Source organism: Pleurodeles waltl, chromosome 7 (assembly GCF_031143425.1).
Source record: "Pleurodeles waltl isolate 20211129_DDA chromosome 7, aPleWal1.hap1.20221129, whole genome shotgun sequence".
Classification (NCBI taxonomy): domain Eukaryota; kingdom Metazoa; phylum Chordata; class Amphibia; order Caudata; family Salamandridae; genus Pleurodeles; species Pleurodeles waltl.
Genome location: NC_090446.1, coordinates 1,347,426,382 through 1,347,443,446, shown reverse-complemented (window position 1 = coordinate 1,347,443,446; position 17,065 = coordinate 1,347,426,382). Strand labels below are relative to the sequence as shown.

The 17,065-nt window shown below is 47.3% G+C and overlaps 1 protein-coding gene across 1 annotated transcript in view; it reads left to right on the top strand.

The window, feature by feature from the left end:
- LOC138246291 (uncharacterized) overlaps positions 1-17,065 on the top strand; it is a 179,028-nt gene that overhangs the window by 144,963 nt on the left and 17,000 nt on the right. The window contains exons 4-5 of the mRNA XM_069200755.1: positions 1,005-1,241; positions 2,750-3,022. Coding sequence (XP_069056856.1) covers positions 1,005-1,241; positions 2,750-3,022 — 510 coding nt within the window. The remainder of the gene's footprint in view (positions 1-1,004; positions 1,242-2,749; positions 3,023-17,065) is intronic.

Genomic DNA, 17,065 nt, shown 5'->3' with positions numbered 1-17,065 from the left:
AGTCAACAAGCTTAAACCTTATTGTAACGGTTAAAAAGGCTAATAACTTATCGAATAAATAATGCAGTTACTTATCTTGACTGCCAGCAGCAAGAAAAGAGGACTTGTTGCTCGCAGTTAAGATATTAGTAGTGCATTGTGATATCCCATTGGTTACTGCACTATGATGTCATTTTGTGGTTCTTTGTTTCTGGGAACTGTAGTTCTTGCTTGGCTGCTGTTGTTATTAAAGCAAGAAAAGACTGCATAATATGAGCCTCCGGTCTTGTAATAAAATTCTCCACTTTCTTACAGTCGGTATGTTTTTTTGTTTTTGTTGTGGGCTCATATTTGTTTTGCATGGTGATGTCATCCCTGAGTGTTCTTGAAGCAATACATAGACCCTAGAGTATTCTTTCACTGGAGGACTCACTGTGAGGGGAGCTGGTTTAATCTGTGAGGACCCTGTAATGCTTTGGTGGGGTCAAGTGTTATGAATAAATCTCTTGGAAAAGGTTCAGCGCTGGACATCTTTATTTTTCACAGCATAACATAATGCTTCAATTACTTACTGGTAATTGCAGTACTCCTAGTCCTCCTCTCGCTTTAATTCAGAGAACTAGGGAGCAACTGAATTGTTTGCTGTACTGAGGATTTTTTTTAATAAAAAGGAGGAGCTGACGGGGAAGAGGCTCCTATTAGCAGGCTGGCTGGTGATTGGTGTCTGGGGAGGCAAGGAAGCCTCACTTGTTCTGAATTAAAGCGAGGGAGTAGGTCCAAAAATAAGGAAATTACTGTTAATTAATTGAAGCAATTTTGTAGAAACTAGTTAACATGAAATGCAGAATGTTTGTGGGGTGTTTGTCCCTGCCTGAACTATCAGAAAAACTGCAGCAGGCTTCAGCCGTTCCCCGCACCGTGTTTTGCTCTGCACACATTTCGATTGCTAACGCTTGCTACAGCAGTGTCCTGTCTGTCTGTCCGAGTTGATGCAGCTGTTGAATTTACCTCGTTTGCCATTTCAGTGGCTCCGATTGACTGTCGCAGCCTCCACTGGGAGCGAAACGAGACGACCATCACTGTTAGAAAACACAGCAGCTTTGACAATATCATCGTGCTGCCCCTTCTGGCTGCATCCTCAGCTGGACACGTCACACCTCACGTTGATGTCATCCTTGTCAGTGGACTGGATCCAGGATGTCCGTATAATATCTCTGTATGGAAAGCTGGGTACCAGGTTTGCAGCATCATTCTATACACAGGTGAGTGCAACAAATGTGCACGTGACATATTGTGCTGCATCCTTATAACCGAAAGCTATTTAATATTACAAACATGTCTCGGTATTCACGAAAATGTGAGGACATTTGTGAGACACAAATGTGCTCATTTTAAATGTAATCAGAGCCTGCAAAAGGTGCAGGTCTTGCACGAATCAGCGAAACCTATGCACTCAGCGGGACCTGCGCCGGGGTGGGGGGGTCGGGGTAGGGGGTATTTAGCTGTGGATTGTGAACAGCGCATCTGCCCCATTCTCCCAATGTATTAGGGGTATAAAGAGGCAGCCACGTGGAGAGGAAACAGAACAAATTAATATGTGAGTCTGATTTAAAGAAAAATACAACATAGGGGGTTATTACAACTTTGGAGGAGGTGTTAATCCGTCCCAAAAGTGACAGTAAAGTGACATATATACCACCAGCCGTATTACGAGTCCATTATATCCTATGGAACTCGTAATACGGCTGGTGGTATATCCGTCACTTTACCGTCACTTTTGGGACGGATTAACACCTCCTCCAAAGTTGTAATAACCCCCATAGTTTTGGAAGCTATAAAACTTCGAAATGTCATTGTTTTTTTTTTTTAAATGCCATCTAAACATGTTGAAGTTTGAGCTCAGCATGAACATAATGTTCCTGGGGCAGACCCTGTGCCAGACCTTTTGGTGGTATCAGCGATCAACAGAAAATAGGGTTCCACCACTCCACTGGACTGGACAGATGAACAGAGGTAACTGTGGTAGGATGCTCAGGTTGACTTGACTTCTTGGAATTGACAAAAGAGGGGAGGAACAAGGTTTTGGTTGTCTCGGATGATGATTCCACTCAAACTCATAGGACTCCAGCAGCGCTGGAAGGGTTTTTGCATTATAGGCGAAATAATAATATGCCAATTTCTCTCCCCGTCCAAAAAACAGCTGTATGTGTGTCCAGATATACGTTGGCACTTCATGTTTCACTATACTGGCACTGCCGTAAGGCGGGGGGTGATACCTCTATCATAGTGTTGGTCACGCAAGACATCAGCAGAATAGTGGATTTTTCAGTACAAGAAGTTGCTCATGGAACTATTATCATTAGGAACGTTCAGTCCAAAATCTCTGTATGCATTCCAAGAGACTAACAACGAGTATCTCAATAAAATCAATTATTTTCTATATATTTCTAATAAGCCATAAGAAACAAGCCCTGAGCCTCTGGCACATCTTGCAAGGTCAGAAGAGGCGTAGGGCACGCAGGGGTTCACAAGTACAGAACACATAGGAAAGGTAGCTTGCAAGCAGGATGTGAACTAGAGAAGACAGGCATTAACCGCTCCACCTATCAGGTGGACAAAGTCAGCATTAGATTGCTCAATAGGCCTCACGGTTTGCAGAACACTTACAGCCACAGAAGATAACAACAAGGCTTTTCATGTCCTCAAATGATATACTATGACTATAGTTTGGTAACACACGCTTCTCATAGAAACATTTTGCTCCCCACAGTTCCTAATCCGCCAGAAAATATCTCGGGCTCAAGCATCAGTGAAGGTGGCCTCCTCCTCCTATGGACAGCCCCAGATGACATCAATAAGGATCTTTACTGGTACGCTGTCAGCTGGGAGAGCCAGAACTATCCACAGGGTAATCAGACGGCATTCATTCAGGGGACCAGCCTCTATCTATGGAGCCTAAACCCAGGGAACCTGTACCTTGTGACCATTTCCTCCTTCCTTGATGATGTGGGCAGCGCTGCAACTCCAGGATATATCCAGACGTGTAAGCTTTCTTAACCTTAATCTCTGTCTCACCCAATTGGTTTTGCCTTAGGTTTCTCTCTGCCATAGAGAGATTGATTGACATGCTAGATACATTTACAGTGCTTTCAGATTGGCTATGTTCTATCAAGATACGTTGACTTTGAATGCAAGAAAGCAAAGCTTTTGTGTATGGGGGATAACTAGGGAGGGACTTTGGGTCTGAGATCCAAAACAGTAAGTCACAGGCCTGTACTGCTGACAGCTCCATATAGTAGTTGCATGCCTGAATTTATATACTTTGTTAAGTTGGGAAATCTACTGTTGTGCTTTGATCTTTTCAGCCAAAGTTACAAGGATGAGATCCATACCTCAGAATTGGCCAACAGCATCCCCTCTGCAACTCTCTAGTGAAAAGTATTTAAATGTGTATTATGTGGTTTATAGTAAGACATGGGTTTTATTTTATCTCTGTATATTTTAACGTTTTATCGTGAAATTTTATTAGGAATTAAATTAGTTGTCTAGGTAAATTATTTGATTACCATTTTATCATGGAACGCTGATAGTCTAGATGTATTAAATGGATATCTGAAATTCGCCCTTTTGAATTGACTAACTTGACAGCCGCAGTGCTATAAGAATCCACCTCCTTCCAGGCAATTTGTACAAATGTGCAACCATGAATGCAGAATATAATACTGCAGATGCATTTGTATCTTATGCTTTCCAATAATCAAATTCTGAGGTTAGGATTAACAAGAAAAAAGCTCAGAGTTACTAATTTGTAATTCTAGGTCTCTATCATACACATCTTCATTAAATCCATAAAATTATTGCCTTTCCTAGATGAAGAAATAATGAAAGCTGGACAGAAAGGCAGCACTGCCTCACAAAGAGGAAATATGCTCTGTCACTTGTAGACATCTAGGGGGTGATTCCAACCCTGGCGGTCCGAGACCGCCAGGGTTGGGGACGGAGGAAGCACCACCAACAGGCTGGCGGTGCTTCTGGGGCAATTCTGACCGCTGCGGTAAAGCCACGGTCAGAAAAGGGAAGCCGGCGGTTTCCCGGCGGTTTCCCGCTGCCCCAGGGAATCCTCCACGGCGGCGCTGCAAGCAGCGTCGCCATGGGGATTCCGACCCCCTTCCCGCCATCCTGTTTCTGGCGGTTTTCACCGCCAGAAACAGGATGGCGGGAACGGGTGTCGTGGGGCCCCTTGGGGCCCCTGCAGTGCCCATGCCACTGGCATGGGCACTGCAGGGGCCCCCTAACAGGGCCCCATTGAGATTTTCAGTGTCTGCTTGGCAGACACTGAAAATCGCGACGGGTGCAACTGCACCCGTCGCACACCAGCAACTCCGCCGGCTCCATTCGGAGCCGGCTTCCTCGTTGCTGGTGCTTTCCCGCTGGGCGGGCGGGCGGGCGGGCGGCCTTCTGGCGGTCGCCCGCCAGCCCAGCGGGAAAGTCAGAATGACCGCCGCGGTCTTTTGACCGCGGTACGGTCTTCTGGCGGTTCCCGCTTGGCGGGCGGCGACCGCCGCCCTCCAATCTTAGAATCACTACCCTAGTCTATTCAACTTCATCTCAAAGTAGAGTGCCAGCAGTTTAAAGGCATTTAGGGGGTCATTCTAACATTGGCGGGCGGCGGAGGCCGCCCGCCAATGTTCCCCCGTCAAAATACCGCTCCGCGGTCACAAGACCGCTGAGGGTATTTAGAGATTTGCCCTGGGCTCGCGGGCGGCCGCCCGCCAGCCCAGGGCAAATCTACCTTCCCACGAGGACGCCGGCTCCGAATGGAGCCGGCGTAGTGGGAAGGTGCGACGGGTGCAGTTGCACCCGTCGCGTATTTCAGTGTCTGCTTTGCAGACACTGAAATACACAGTGGGGCCCTCTTACGGGGGCCCCTGCAGTGCCCATGCCATGGGCATGGGCACTGCAGGGGCCCCCAGGGGCCCCGCGGCACCCCCTACCGCCATCCTGTTCCTGGCGGGAGACCCGCCAGGAACAGGATGGCGGTAGGGGGTGTCAGAATCCCCATGGCTGCGGAGCGCGCTCCGCAGCCATGGAGGATTCACCCGAGCAGCGGAAAGTCGGCGGGAGACCGCCGACTTTCCGTTTCTGACCGCGGCTGAACCGCCGCGGTCAGAATGCTTGAGGGAGCACCGCCAGCCTGTTGGCGGTGCTCCCGTGGTCGGTGACCCTGGCGGTCACCGGCCGCCAGGGTCAGAATGACCCCCTTAATCTTCACAGCTTAATGCACCTAATAGGAGCTTTAACCTGAGTTCCATTTTCTTTGCATTGACTTTACTGGGTTGTCCAGCTGATTATTGATGTATTTGGTAAAGAAGAGTACAAATAAGTAACTAAAGGCCAAATGTATGAAAGTTTGGCTTAGCGATTTCCAAATAGCAAATTTGTAGAAATCGCTATTAGGGAATGACACAATGAAATGTATGTAAGAGTGCATTCCTCCACTCGTGATTTCTACAGATTCGCAATCGCAAATATGAAATCACAATTTAGGAAACCGCTAATTAAAGTAAAGTAATGTTGCTTTAGGTTTGGGTTGCATGCCTTCACCTCTGTCACCCTCCTGACACCCTCCCATGGCACAGAGGAGCAAGGAATGTTCCCTTCTACCAGCACACAGCCTCTGCTTTTCTTTCAATGTCACTGCCTTACCCCCACTTCAATTTACCACCATGTGGTAAATCAAAGCAGGTTTGTCCTTAAAATAGGGGCACGGCATCTGAATTATGACCTGGTAATGCTGAACCCACATTCTGGGGACAAATATTCGTAATAGACGGATTTATGTGCAAGGATACTGGCCAGGAAATGTTATTGCCGGTGACATGGTATCCCTGCACATTTATCCGCCCACCTCATACCTGGGGCTTAAGTGGCACAGCATTTTGTCTAGTACAGCTCTATTTCTACTCATTTGGGACGAGCGCTCGTCACCTTACCTTGGGTAGTATGATGAAGGTCTTCTCCATAGCCTAGGTTTGACTACAGTTATAGTACATGGTATTATGGATACAGGTGACTAACGTGTAATGTTGAAAATAGATGATCGTTTTTGACAGCTTAAGTTTTTTGATGTGGTATATAATAGTGCTCCTGTAGTATGGGTAAAACATTTCTGGGGTGATGCAAGAGATTTCTTGACAGACATGCAGTGGCTGACAGACTGTGTCACTATATTGAGGAGAATCTGGGCAAAGCATGGGGTGTGCGTTGTCTTACCAAGCATTGTGGTAGGATTCACATTGGAACTGTTGCCAGTCAACCCAATTCCAACCTGTAGTTGCAGGAAGTTACCTACTGCGGCACCACCTACTTCACTTCCTCTTGGGAGAAAACAGGGCTGATTTAAGAGGCCCCCTAACTTTTTGCCCCCATTGTTCACTTTTTGCTGGTGTTTTCCTGACTCTGATGGTGCCCTGGGTACTGCTAACCAGTCCCAGGGCCTGTGCTCTGTGTAAAATCAGTATGCAAATTAGGCTAATTATAATTGGTTATGCCAACCTACCTATAAGTCCCTAGTATATGGTAGGGCATGTAGGCTTAGGGACCCCATCATAGGTAGTGTCCCCATAGGTGCACTGCGGAGGTGCCCATTGTCATTTTAAAGGCAGGCCTGCCTTGCTGGCTGCTTTTAAACTAAAGTTAAATGCAAATTGGACTTTGGAATTAAAAGTACTTCCAAAGTCCTAAACTACCTTATGTTTACATATATGTCACCCCGAAGGTGTGCCCTATGTGTCCCTATGGTTGGGTGCTTTGTACCGATAAGCAGGGACATTATACAAAAAATGTTATAAGCCCTAGTGAGGTAAAATAGCCAAATTCGTTTTTCACTCACTGTAGTGAATGGCCTCCATGGGCTAAAATGGGGAGACTGTACTTTAAATAACAAAGTTCCCTTAAGTGACAGATATCTTGAGTTTGGTACCAAATTAATTGTTATAATAAATCCCAAAACTTGCCATTGTTGGATTTAATATAACTAGTTCGGGTAAAGAGTTTTAACACTCTACCTGAAAGTTGCCAACTTCAGCACTGTAGTGCCCTTCACTGATTGGCCAGCCTCTGGCAGTCTGGCCAGGCTGCCTTGATGAGGTGTAAAATGGCCTGGGCTGAACACAAAGGATGTGCCTGGGGATGGAGATTTGCCTCAGCAGATGGGGAAGCAGGATGTGGGGAGAGCAGGCAAACAGGTCTTCAAAGGAAGGGAAGGACATTTGGAGCAGCTCTGGGCCTCCCCCATTTCCTGCTACCCCCAGACAATTAGGTGCCCTCTTGAGTAGAATAAGAGAGGGCAGGAGAGGGGTGTGTTTATGATTTTTAGCCACACCAGTGGGTGGACTCAGCCAGATCTAACCTCCAAAAATCAGTTTCAACCATGTTGGATTTTTGAAGAATGGTGCTCCCTGGGATTGATTTTTGTCACACTTCCCAGGAAGTGGTCATCAAAGGGGAAAGGAGCCTGCCTGTGATTGGACAGTCAGCCCCCCTTGCTTTCCACCCCAGGAGCAAGGATAAATATGGCAGAGCTGCACCCACACCTCAGATCCCTACAAAGAACAAGACAAAGAAGAAGAAGGACTACCTGGCTGGACCGTTGACCTGCATCTGTACTCTGCACTCTGAAGGTCTGCACCAGCTGCACACTTGAGCTTCACCACAAAAAGGACTTTGTCTGTCTTCCACTGCTTCAAGAAGGGACTCCCTGTTTGCTACAGGTACAAAGGAGCTGCCCAGAGTCCCCTACATCAAGTCCTGCAAGCAGAGCCCAGCTGACCAGCGTCCAGTGGCCATTTGAGGATTCTGACCAGGTGCATTCTGGGAGTTGTAGTCCCAACTCCCAAGGAGCAACTCAGAGCTTCTGGAACCTTGGATCACGCTGTAAACACTTCAATAACCCACAAAAAACCCCTGAAAGAAGGTCCAGAAGTTTGGAGATATTTGTAGCAACTCCATAAGTTGAAAATGTGCATTGTGGGAGTTGTAGTCCCAGACCCCAAGAGGCAAACCAGAGCCTCTGAACCCTTGGCTGGTGCTGTGGACCACTTTCCTGAAACAAGAAACACTTCTGGAAGTAAGTGTAACAGTGTTACCTTGTGGGTGGCCTGAACTCTGGACTTGTCCCTGTCCAGTGTGACCTTTTTTTAACCCTTGGAGCACTAGTTGCTTTTATGCACTAGAAAACTTTCATTCTTTAAAAATTAATATCTCTGATTCCCCTTATCCAATTTTAATCATTTTGGTGCCATTTTAAAGGTAAAAAAATAAATCTATTTTTATAAATTGGTGTTGGATTTTTATTGTCTTTTGTGTTTTACTTATTTACTGTTTTGTGATTTTTAAATGCTTTATACACTTTTCTCCTAAGTTAAGCCTTGTCGCTCATTACGAGGCTACCAAGGATTGAGCTGGGTTTAATTTATTGAGACTAACTGGACCTAAGTGGGCATTAGTGGCCCATTGGTAGGTGTAGGTACTTACCTTCCTTTACGAGTAATCCACTTTCCAACATTTATGGTGTGCAATGGTGGGATCCAATTCTTTTGTTTAATATCACACTACAATTTTAAGTGAAATAGGTTAAAACTCCTCTAAATTGACCTAGAGCAAAAGTATTTTTGATTTTTCAAATGTGGACTAATGTGTTAATAACTTCATTTTTGATTTTTCTAAAGTGTTCTGATCAATAGGTGTCAAACTTTTTTTAAGTGACACAAAACTTAAGAGAGACCATGGAGCTTGATCTGACTAGCCTACCCACACTCACTGCAGCTGAGCTTAGGTTGTTGTGCAGAAAGAGGGGGATTACCTGCTGCTAAGAACCTTAGGAAGGCTGTGACGATCAAGTCACTTGAAGCCTGGGTAGTGCAGATGGAGGCAGAGAAAGCTTCAGAGGTAGGGAGGGGGATGGAAGATGTCCTCTCCAACTTCCCGGAGGAGGAGGATGATTGCAAAACTCTAATCTCAGCAGCTAGGGCCCCATCCAGAGCTAGTGGAAGAGAAGGGTCTGTGACATCAGACCAGGAAGAAGCAGACCTGGACCTCAGAGAAAGGGAACTTGAGGCCCAGGTAGCCCTTATAGCTTTGAAGGCATAGAAGGTGGCCCTAGAGAAGAAGAAGTGGGCAAAGATTTAACAGAGAGATGGTGGCAGCGACAGAGAAGTTGAGGTGTCCATGGGTGGTGGGTTCTGCCCCTGGTTACCCAAGTTGGTTGTTCCTCCTTATGCAGAGGGGAATGACATTGACAAGTCGTAGGAGGCCTTTGATAAGGCATGCCAAATGAGAAGGGTTAAGCCCCAGTATTGGGGCTCACTCCTATCGAAGTTGGTCCCAGTATCTGGGAGGGACAGGCTCCTGACCCTAGTGGAAGAAGAAGCAGATTCCCATCCCAGCACAAAGAGGTGCTTAACTAAGAAGTTTGGTCTGACCCCAGATCAGTACAGAATTAAGTTCAGGGACACCCAGAAGGTCAATACCCAGTCTTGGGTTGACTTTGTAGACACCTCACTTAAGGCATTAGACGGCTGGATACATGGTAACAAAGTAAATAATTAAAAAGGGTTATACAATTTGATCATAAGAGAGCACATCTTGACCAATTGTATCCAAGAGAGGTTACGCCAGCATCTAGTGGACTCTAAGCTGACCAACCCCAGAGAGCTGGGGGAGGCAGGTGATGAGTGGTTGAGGACTCCCAGGGGGGAGACCCCAAGAAAGGGGATCAGGTCCCCAAACACTTAAGGAGGGAGGTGGTAAGCCCACCACAGAGACTCCCTCTATAACCCAGAACCCTAAGAAGAAGGAGAGTAAATCCCACTCCCACTCTGACAAGCAGAGGCAGGGAGACCCAGGGATAAAAAAGTTCTTGGACAGTAATGCTTGCTATGACTGTCAGCAGACAGGTTATTTCAGGGGCGATGCGGCCTGTCCCACGAGGGTGGTTAGCACTGGGCTGTCCAGTGTAGCCATTTAGGAGGACCCCTCAGATGATGAGGTACTCATAGCATTGGACTGGGCGACAGGACAGGATGGTCCTGATGGTGGGAGTAGGCACTTTCACCCCATTCAGGTGAATGGGATACCTACCACTGGCCTGAGAGACACCTGTGCCAGTCACACTATAGTGAGTGACCGGTTGGTGACTCCAGACATATGTCCTAGGAGAGACCAGGAAAGTCAGGATAACCACAGGTGAGGTCACCACCAAACCTGTAGCCATAGTGCCCCTAGAGAGGTAGGGTATCCTTGACTGGTTTAGGGTGCTGACCCCCCCTAGATTGTATTCTGGGCAATGACCACTCAGAGATGAGTCTGATTCCAAATAGGGAGGTCGCCGCAGGTGCCCCCCAAGCCAAAGTCCTGGGGAGCCAGTCCCTACAGTTAGGAGACTGGGGTCCCCAAGAAAAGGGAAGAAGAAAAGGAAGGGTAGGCCATTCTTAAAGAGAGTTCCAGGGAGCCAAAGGCATTCTGCCCCAGTAGCGGGGAGCCCAGAATTGGCACTGGTGAGACCTCACCTGACCCCAAGGAAGTCCTAAGTAGTCAGGCAGCTGTACAGATGCAGGGTATTGCTCCTGCACTGACAGAAGGGAGAGTGGTGGGAGGGTGTCTGCTACACGATGTGGTAGCCCCCACTCTAAATAGCAAGAGGGGTGCCAGGACTCCACAGTTGCCCGTAAAGCAGCTCACACACCTGTCAGTGGAGAGCTTAGGGTGTGGTTCTGGGTGCTGACAGCTGTCAGTAGCCTTTGATGGGTGCTGGCCTTCATGACAGCACTGCACTTTTCCTGGGAGGCAGACCCAGGGCCAAAAGCAAAGTAGGCCCCCTGACCCTGTTGGTCATGGTGGGGTTGCTCAAGTGTTGGATGACCTCTTTGTGGAAGCTAGGTGTTGCCCTAGCAAAGTTAGGGAGAGGGGAAGTGAGCGTCTCACTACCCAAGTTGGTAAAGAGCGAGGAGGTAGCCCAACTAGAAGGAAGTTTCAGTTTAAGATGGGTCCTTTCACTGTTGGCATAGGTTCACCCAGAGGGAGTGACCATGACAGGAGGATGTGAGGAAAAGTAGGCCCTGCAAAGGGACAGCCAGTTTTGTCACTATCTTCCTCGCCTGACAAGCCAGGAACACTCTCCCAGGGTTGAGCTGAGACTTCTGGGAGTGTGGGCTGGGAGGGTGCTTGAGTGAGAAAACATGGCTGATTGCAGAGGCCCCCTAACTTTTTGCCCCCATTTTTCAAATTTTGCTGGTGTTTTACTGAATCTGATGGTGTCCTGGGTATTGCTAACCAGTCCCTGGGCCTGTGCTCTGTGTAAAAATCAGTATGCAAATTAGGCTAATTATAATTGGCTATGTCAACCTACCTATAAGTCCCTAGTATATGGTAGGGCATGTAGGTTTAGGGACCTCAGCGTCCGCAGGGCCCCCATAGGTGCACCACTGAGGTGCCCAGTGTCATTTTAAAGGCAAGCCTGTCTTGCTGGCTGTTTTTAAACTAAAGTTTAAGGCAAATTCGACTTTGGAATTAAAAGTACTTCCAAAGTCTTAAATTACCTTTTTTTTTTTACATATAAGTCACCGCTAAGGTATGCCCTGTGTGCCCCTTGGGTTGGGTGCCATGTAACCATAAGCAGGGACATTATACAAGTTCTTTTATAAGCCCCGGTGAGGTAAAATAGCCCAAAAAAATTCCCTCACTGTAGTGAATGGCCTCCATAGGCTAAAATGGGGAGACTTTATTGTAATTAACAAAGTCCCCATAAGTGAAAGATACCTTGAGTTTGGTATCAAATTAAGGCCCTCATTCTGACCCTGGCGGTCCTAAACGGCCAGGGCCACGGGCAACGGAAGCACCGCCAACAGGCTGGCGGTGCTTCAGTGCCCATTCTGACCGCGGCGGTAAAGCCGCGGTCAGAAAAGGGGATCCGGCGGTTTCCCGCCGGATTTCCCCTGGGCCAGAGAATCCTCCATGGCCGCGCTGCTTGCAGCGCCGCCATGGGGATTCCGACCCCCTTCCCGCCATCCTGTTCCTGGCGGTAAAACCCGCAAGGAACAGGATGGCGGGAACGGGTGACGTGGGGCCTCCTAACAGGGCCCCACAAAGATTTTCACTGTCTGCTATGCAGACAGTGAAAATCGCGTCGGGTGCTACTGCACCCGTCGCACCCCTGCAACTCCTCCGGCTCCATTCGGAGCCGGCTTCCTCGTTGCAGGGGCTTTCCCGCTGGGCCGGCGGGCGATCTTCTGGCGATCGCCCGCCGGCCCAGCGGGAAAGTCAAAATGACCCCCGCGGTCTATTGACCGCGGTGCGGTCTTTCGGCGGTTTCCACCCAGCGGGCGGCGCCCGCCGTCCGCCGGGCTCAGAATGAGCCCCTAAGTGTTATAATAAATCCCACAGCTTTCCATTGTTGGATTTAATATAACTAGTTCAGGTAAAGAGTTTTAAAACTCTACCTGAAGGTTGACAACTTCAGCTCCGTAGTGCCCTTCACTGATTGGCCAGGCTCTGGTAGCCTGGCCAGGCTGCCTTGATGAGGTGTGAAGTGTCTTAGGCTGAACACAGGGGATGTGCTTGGAGAGGAGATCTGCCTCAGCAGATGGGGAAGCAGGATGGGGGAGAGCAGCAAACCTGGTCTACAGAGGCGGGGAAGGACATTTGGAGCAGCTCAGGACCTTCCCCATTTCCTGCTACTCCAGACAATTAGGTGCTGTTGGACTTTTTTACTTATACAGGGTCATCCCCAATCTTTTTGCCTCCTGCCTCCTATTTTTTCTGACCTGTTGCCTTTTGAACTCTGAGCACTTTACCACTGCTAACCAGTGCTACAGTGCATATGCTCTCTGTGTAAATTGTATTGTTGATTGGTTTATCCATGATTGGCATATTTGATTTACTAGTAAGTCCCTAGTAAAGTGCACTAGAGGTGCCAGGGCCTGTAAATCAAATGCTGCTAGTGGGCCTGCAGCACTGGTTGTGCCACCCACATAGGTAGCTCTGTAATCATGTCTCAGACCTGCCACTGCAGTGTCTGTGTGTGCAGTTTAAACTGTAAATTCGACTTGGCAAGTGTACCCACTTGCCAGGCCTAAACCTTTCCTTTTCTTACATGTCCGACACCCCTAAGGTAGGCCCTAGGTAGCCCCAAGGGCAGGATTCGGTGTACGGTTAAGGTAGGATATATAGTAATGTGTTTTATATGTCCTGACAGTGAAATATTGCTAAATTTGTTTTTCACTGTTGCAAGGCCTGTCCCTCTCATAGGTTAATATGGGGGCTACCTTTAAATCTGATTCAAGTGTAGATTCCCTTTGGGAGCGGATGGACATGTGGAGTTTGGGGTCTCTGAGCTCACAACTTAAAAATACTTCTTTTAGTAAAGTTGATTTTAAGATTGTGTGTTTGAAAAATGCCACTTTTAGAATGTGAGCATTTGTTTGCTTATACCATTTCTGTGACTCTGCCTGTTTGTGGATTCCCTGTCTGGGTCAGTTTGACAGTTTGGCTGGTTGTACCTCACACTAGACAGTGACACAAAGGGAGCTGGGGTGCAGCCTGCATATCTTGATGAGCCATCAGTGCTAAGAGGGAGAGGAGGAGTGGTCACTTACACCTGAAAGGGCTGTGCCTGTCCTCACACAATGCAGTCTCCGACCCCCTGGTGAGTGTCTGGGGCCTGGCCTGGGCAAGGCAGGATTTCACATTCAAAAGGGACTTTACTTTGAAGTAGGCCTACTTCAAAGGAGAAATTGGGTAAAAGAAGGGCACCCAAAACCACAGACTTTAGAACACTTCTGGAAACAAGAGGAACCTCTGCCTGGGAAGAGCTGAAGAGCTGAGGAAGAAGAGCTGCCCTGCCTGTGACTGCGCTTTGTGGAGCTATCCTGCAGTTGCTGCTTCTGCCAGAGTAAGAGGGCAAAGACTGGACTTTGTGTGTCTTCCATCTTGTGAAGAAATCTCCAAGGGCTTTATTTAGAGCTTGCCTCCTGTTGTTTGAAGTCTCAGGGACAGCAAAGACTTCTCTCTACCAGCACCTGGAGTCTCTGGAGAGACTCCTGCTCTGACAAGTGGTGCCCTATCCAGTCCCTGGGCCCTTGAAAGGAAAAGCTGGTGGAAATCCCAGGAAATCGGCTTCGAACGACTTCGGACCGACGCCGCTGCTGAATCCGGCGATGCCACCTGCAACCGACTCCGTGATCTTCGCTGGAACGCGACGACCTTCGCAGGCCTGACGCCGCTGCAGCCCCGCTGAAGTCCGTGACTCCGTGGAAGTCGCAGCACCACGTCGTGACCGATGCCGCTTGAAGTGTGCGGATTCAACGTTTCACACAGACGCCACAATGCCCGACTTCGCGCATCGACTTGTTTTCACTCTTCACCAAAGGTACTGTACTTGGGGATCTACGTGACTCCGTATCTGGCGCTGCTGGTGTCGGATTGTTGGGAACGACTCTGTCACGACGCCGTGTTAACGCCTCATTGAAGCATTTTGTGTTTCTAAGCGCTATTTTTCAGTTTAATGTTTAAAAATTCATAACTTGACTTGTGTAGGTCGGATTTTTGTCGTTTTGGTCTTGTTTTGTTTAGATAAATATTTCCTATTTTTCTAAACTGGTTTTGTGTCATTTTGTAGTGTTTTCATTGAGTTACTGTGTGTGTTGGTACAAATACTTTACACCTAGCACTCTGAAGTTAAGCCTACTGCTCTGCCAAGCTACCAAGAGGGTAAGCAGGGGTTAGATGAGGGCGATTCTCTTTTACCCTGACTAGAGTGAGGGTCCCTGCTTGAACAGGGGGTAACTTGACTGTCAACCAAAGACCCAATTTCTAACAGGTGCCCTCTTGATTAGATTAGGAGAGGGCAGGAGAAGGGTGTGTTTAAGGTTTTTAGCAACACCAGTGGGTGGACTCAGCCAGATCCAACCTCCAAAAATCAGTTTCATCCATGTTGGATTTTTAAAGAATGTTGCTCCCAGGATTGATTTTTGCCACACTTCCCAGGAAGTGGTCTTCAAAGGGGGAAGTAGCCTGCCTGTGATTGGACAGTCAGGCCACCTGCTTGCCCCCCATGAGGAAGGATAAATATGGCACAGCAGCACCCACACCTCAGATGCCTACAAGAAACAAGACAAAGAAGAAGAAGCACTGCCCTGCTGGACCCCTGACCTACAGCTGGACACTGCACTCTGAAGGACTGCACTAGCTGCACACTTGGGATTCACTACTAAAAGGACTTTGCCTGTCTTCTACTGCTTCAAGAAGGGACTCCCTGTTTGCTACAGGTACAAAGGAGTTGCCCAGAGTCCCCTGCATAATGTCCTGTAAGCAGAGCCCAGCTGACCAGCATCCAGTGGCCATTTGAGGATTCTGACCAGGTGCACTCTGGGAATTGTAGTCCCAACTCCCAAGGAGCAAATCAGAGCTTCTGGAACCTTGGATCAAGTTGTAGACACTTTAATGACGCAAAAAGGACTCCTGGAAGAAGATCCAAAAGTATGGGGATGTTTGGAACAACTACATACGTTGAAGAGGTGCATTGTGGGAGTTGTAGTCCCAGACCCCAAGAGGCAAACCAGAGCCTCTGAACCCTTGGCTGGTGCTGTGAACAACTTTCCTGGATCAAGAAACACTTCTGAAAGTAAGTGTAACAGAGTTACCTCGTGGTTGGCCTGAACTCTGGACTTTGTCCTTGTCCAGTGTGACCTCTTTTAACCCTTTGAGCTCCAGTTGTTTTGAAAACATTCATTCTTTAAAAAATCATATTTGTGGTTCCTTTTATCCGATTTTAATCATTTTAGTGTCATTTTAAAGATAAAAATATAATCTATTTTTATAAAGTTTTGGAGTTTTATCATGTTTTGTGTTTTACTTATTTACTGTTTTGTGATTTTTAGATGCTTTGCACACTTGTCTCCTAAGTTAGGTCTTGTCGCTCGTTGGTAAGCTACCAAGAGTTGAGCTGGGTTTAATTTATTGAGACATAACTGGACCTAATTTGGTGTTAGTGGGCAATTGGTAGGTATAGGTACTTACCTGCTCTTACCAAAAATCCACTTTCCAACATCCTCTCATTGGTTAATCCCCATTTGTATTTGCGATCTATCCTGAGCATGCATACAATAGCTTGTTTATGAATAGCATGTGCTTGACAAAGCTACAATGCATCACTAGTCCAAGGGTCCGATTTAATTGTTGGTGGATAGAGTAATCTCCATTGGCTTGGAGGAGGACTTAACGTCTGCCAGGTCGAGACTATTCCGCCCACCAAATTTGAAATTGATGGCCAAGCCTGCAGACATTTCTAAAACATTGTCAGGAGCGTCCGTCGCAGGGGTTCATGTCAATACTGTTTACAGTTTGGTGCTTGGCTCGGTCAATATGACGGAGCACTGCACCAAACTGTTTTCTTTATTATTTTCAATCTGCAAATCCTGAATCAGTATTTTCTGTTTGAATATAAAAAATTAAAGGCTGCCATCATCGGTGGCATCCTCTCCCATGGTGAGGGGATCATTTAGCAGTTTTCACTGCCCCTTACTGCCAGGGTTTTGCTAACGGTGAGGGGCAGTGAAAACAGACCTCTGACTCCACCTATCCAAATTAGGTGGTCCCAGGTCTGTAAAGTAGTTCTTTCTACTAGATAGAAACACATTTTGCACCACCACAAATGACTTTCGCACGGAGGAAAATGGCATTTTGCATTTCCTAATGGCCCAAAATAGAGAGTATCACCATTGAGAAACGCAAAATGCTTTCATACTTATGGCCCTAAGTAACTTTTCCAGGATTTGATGTGAAGAGAATCAAGAGGATTGTAAATCAGAGACAAGAAAACAGATAAAATAAAAACTATCCAAATAGATTTCTCAAACAAGTTTGGCCCCCTTGGGTATCTGAATAAAGGCATTAGTTTACTGCAAATGAATGGTCCTCTCTCCAAGTAGCCATGTTGAAATGACAGTATTGGAAACATCATTAAGAGGGCTAACTCATTCACTGTGCCTCTAGTGGGATGGATTTGCGTGCTTTTTGGTATTATGTTCTT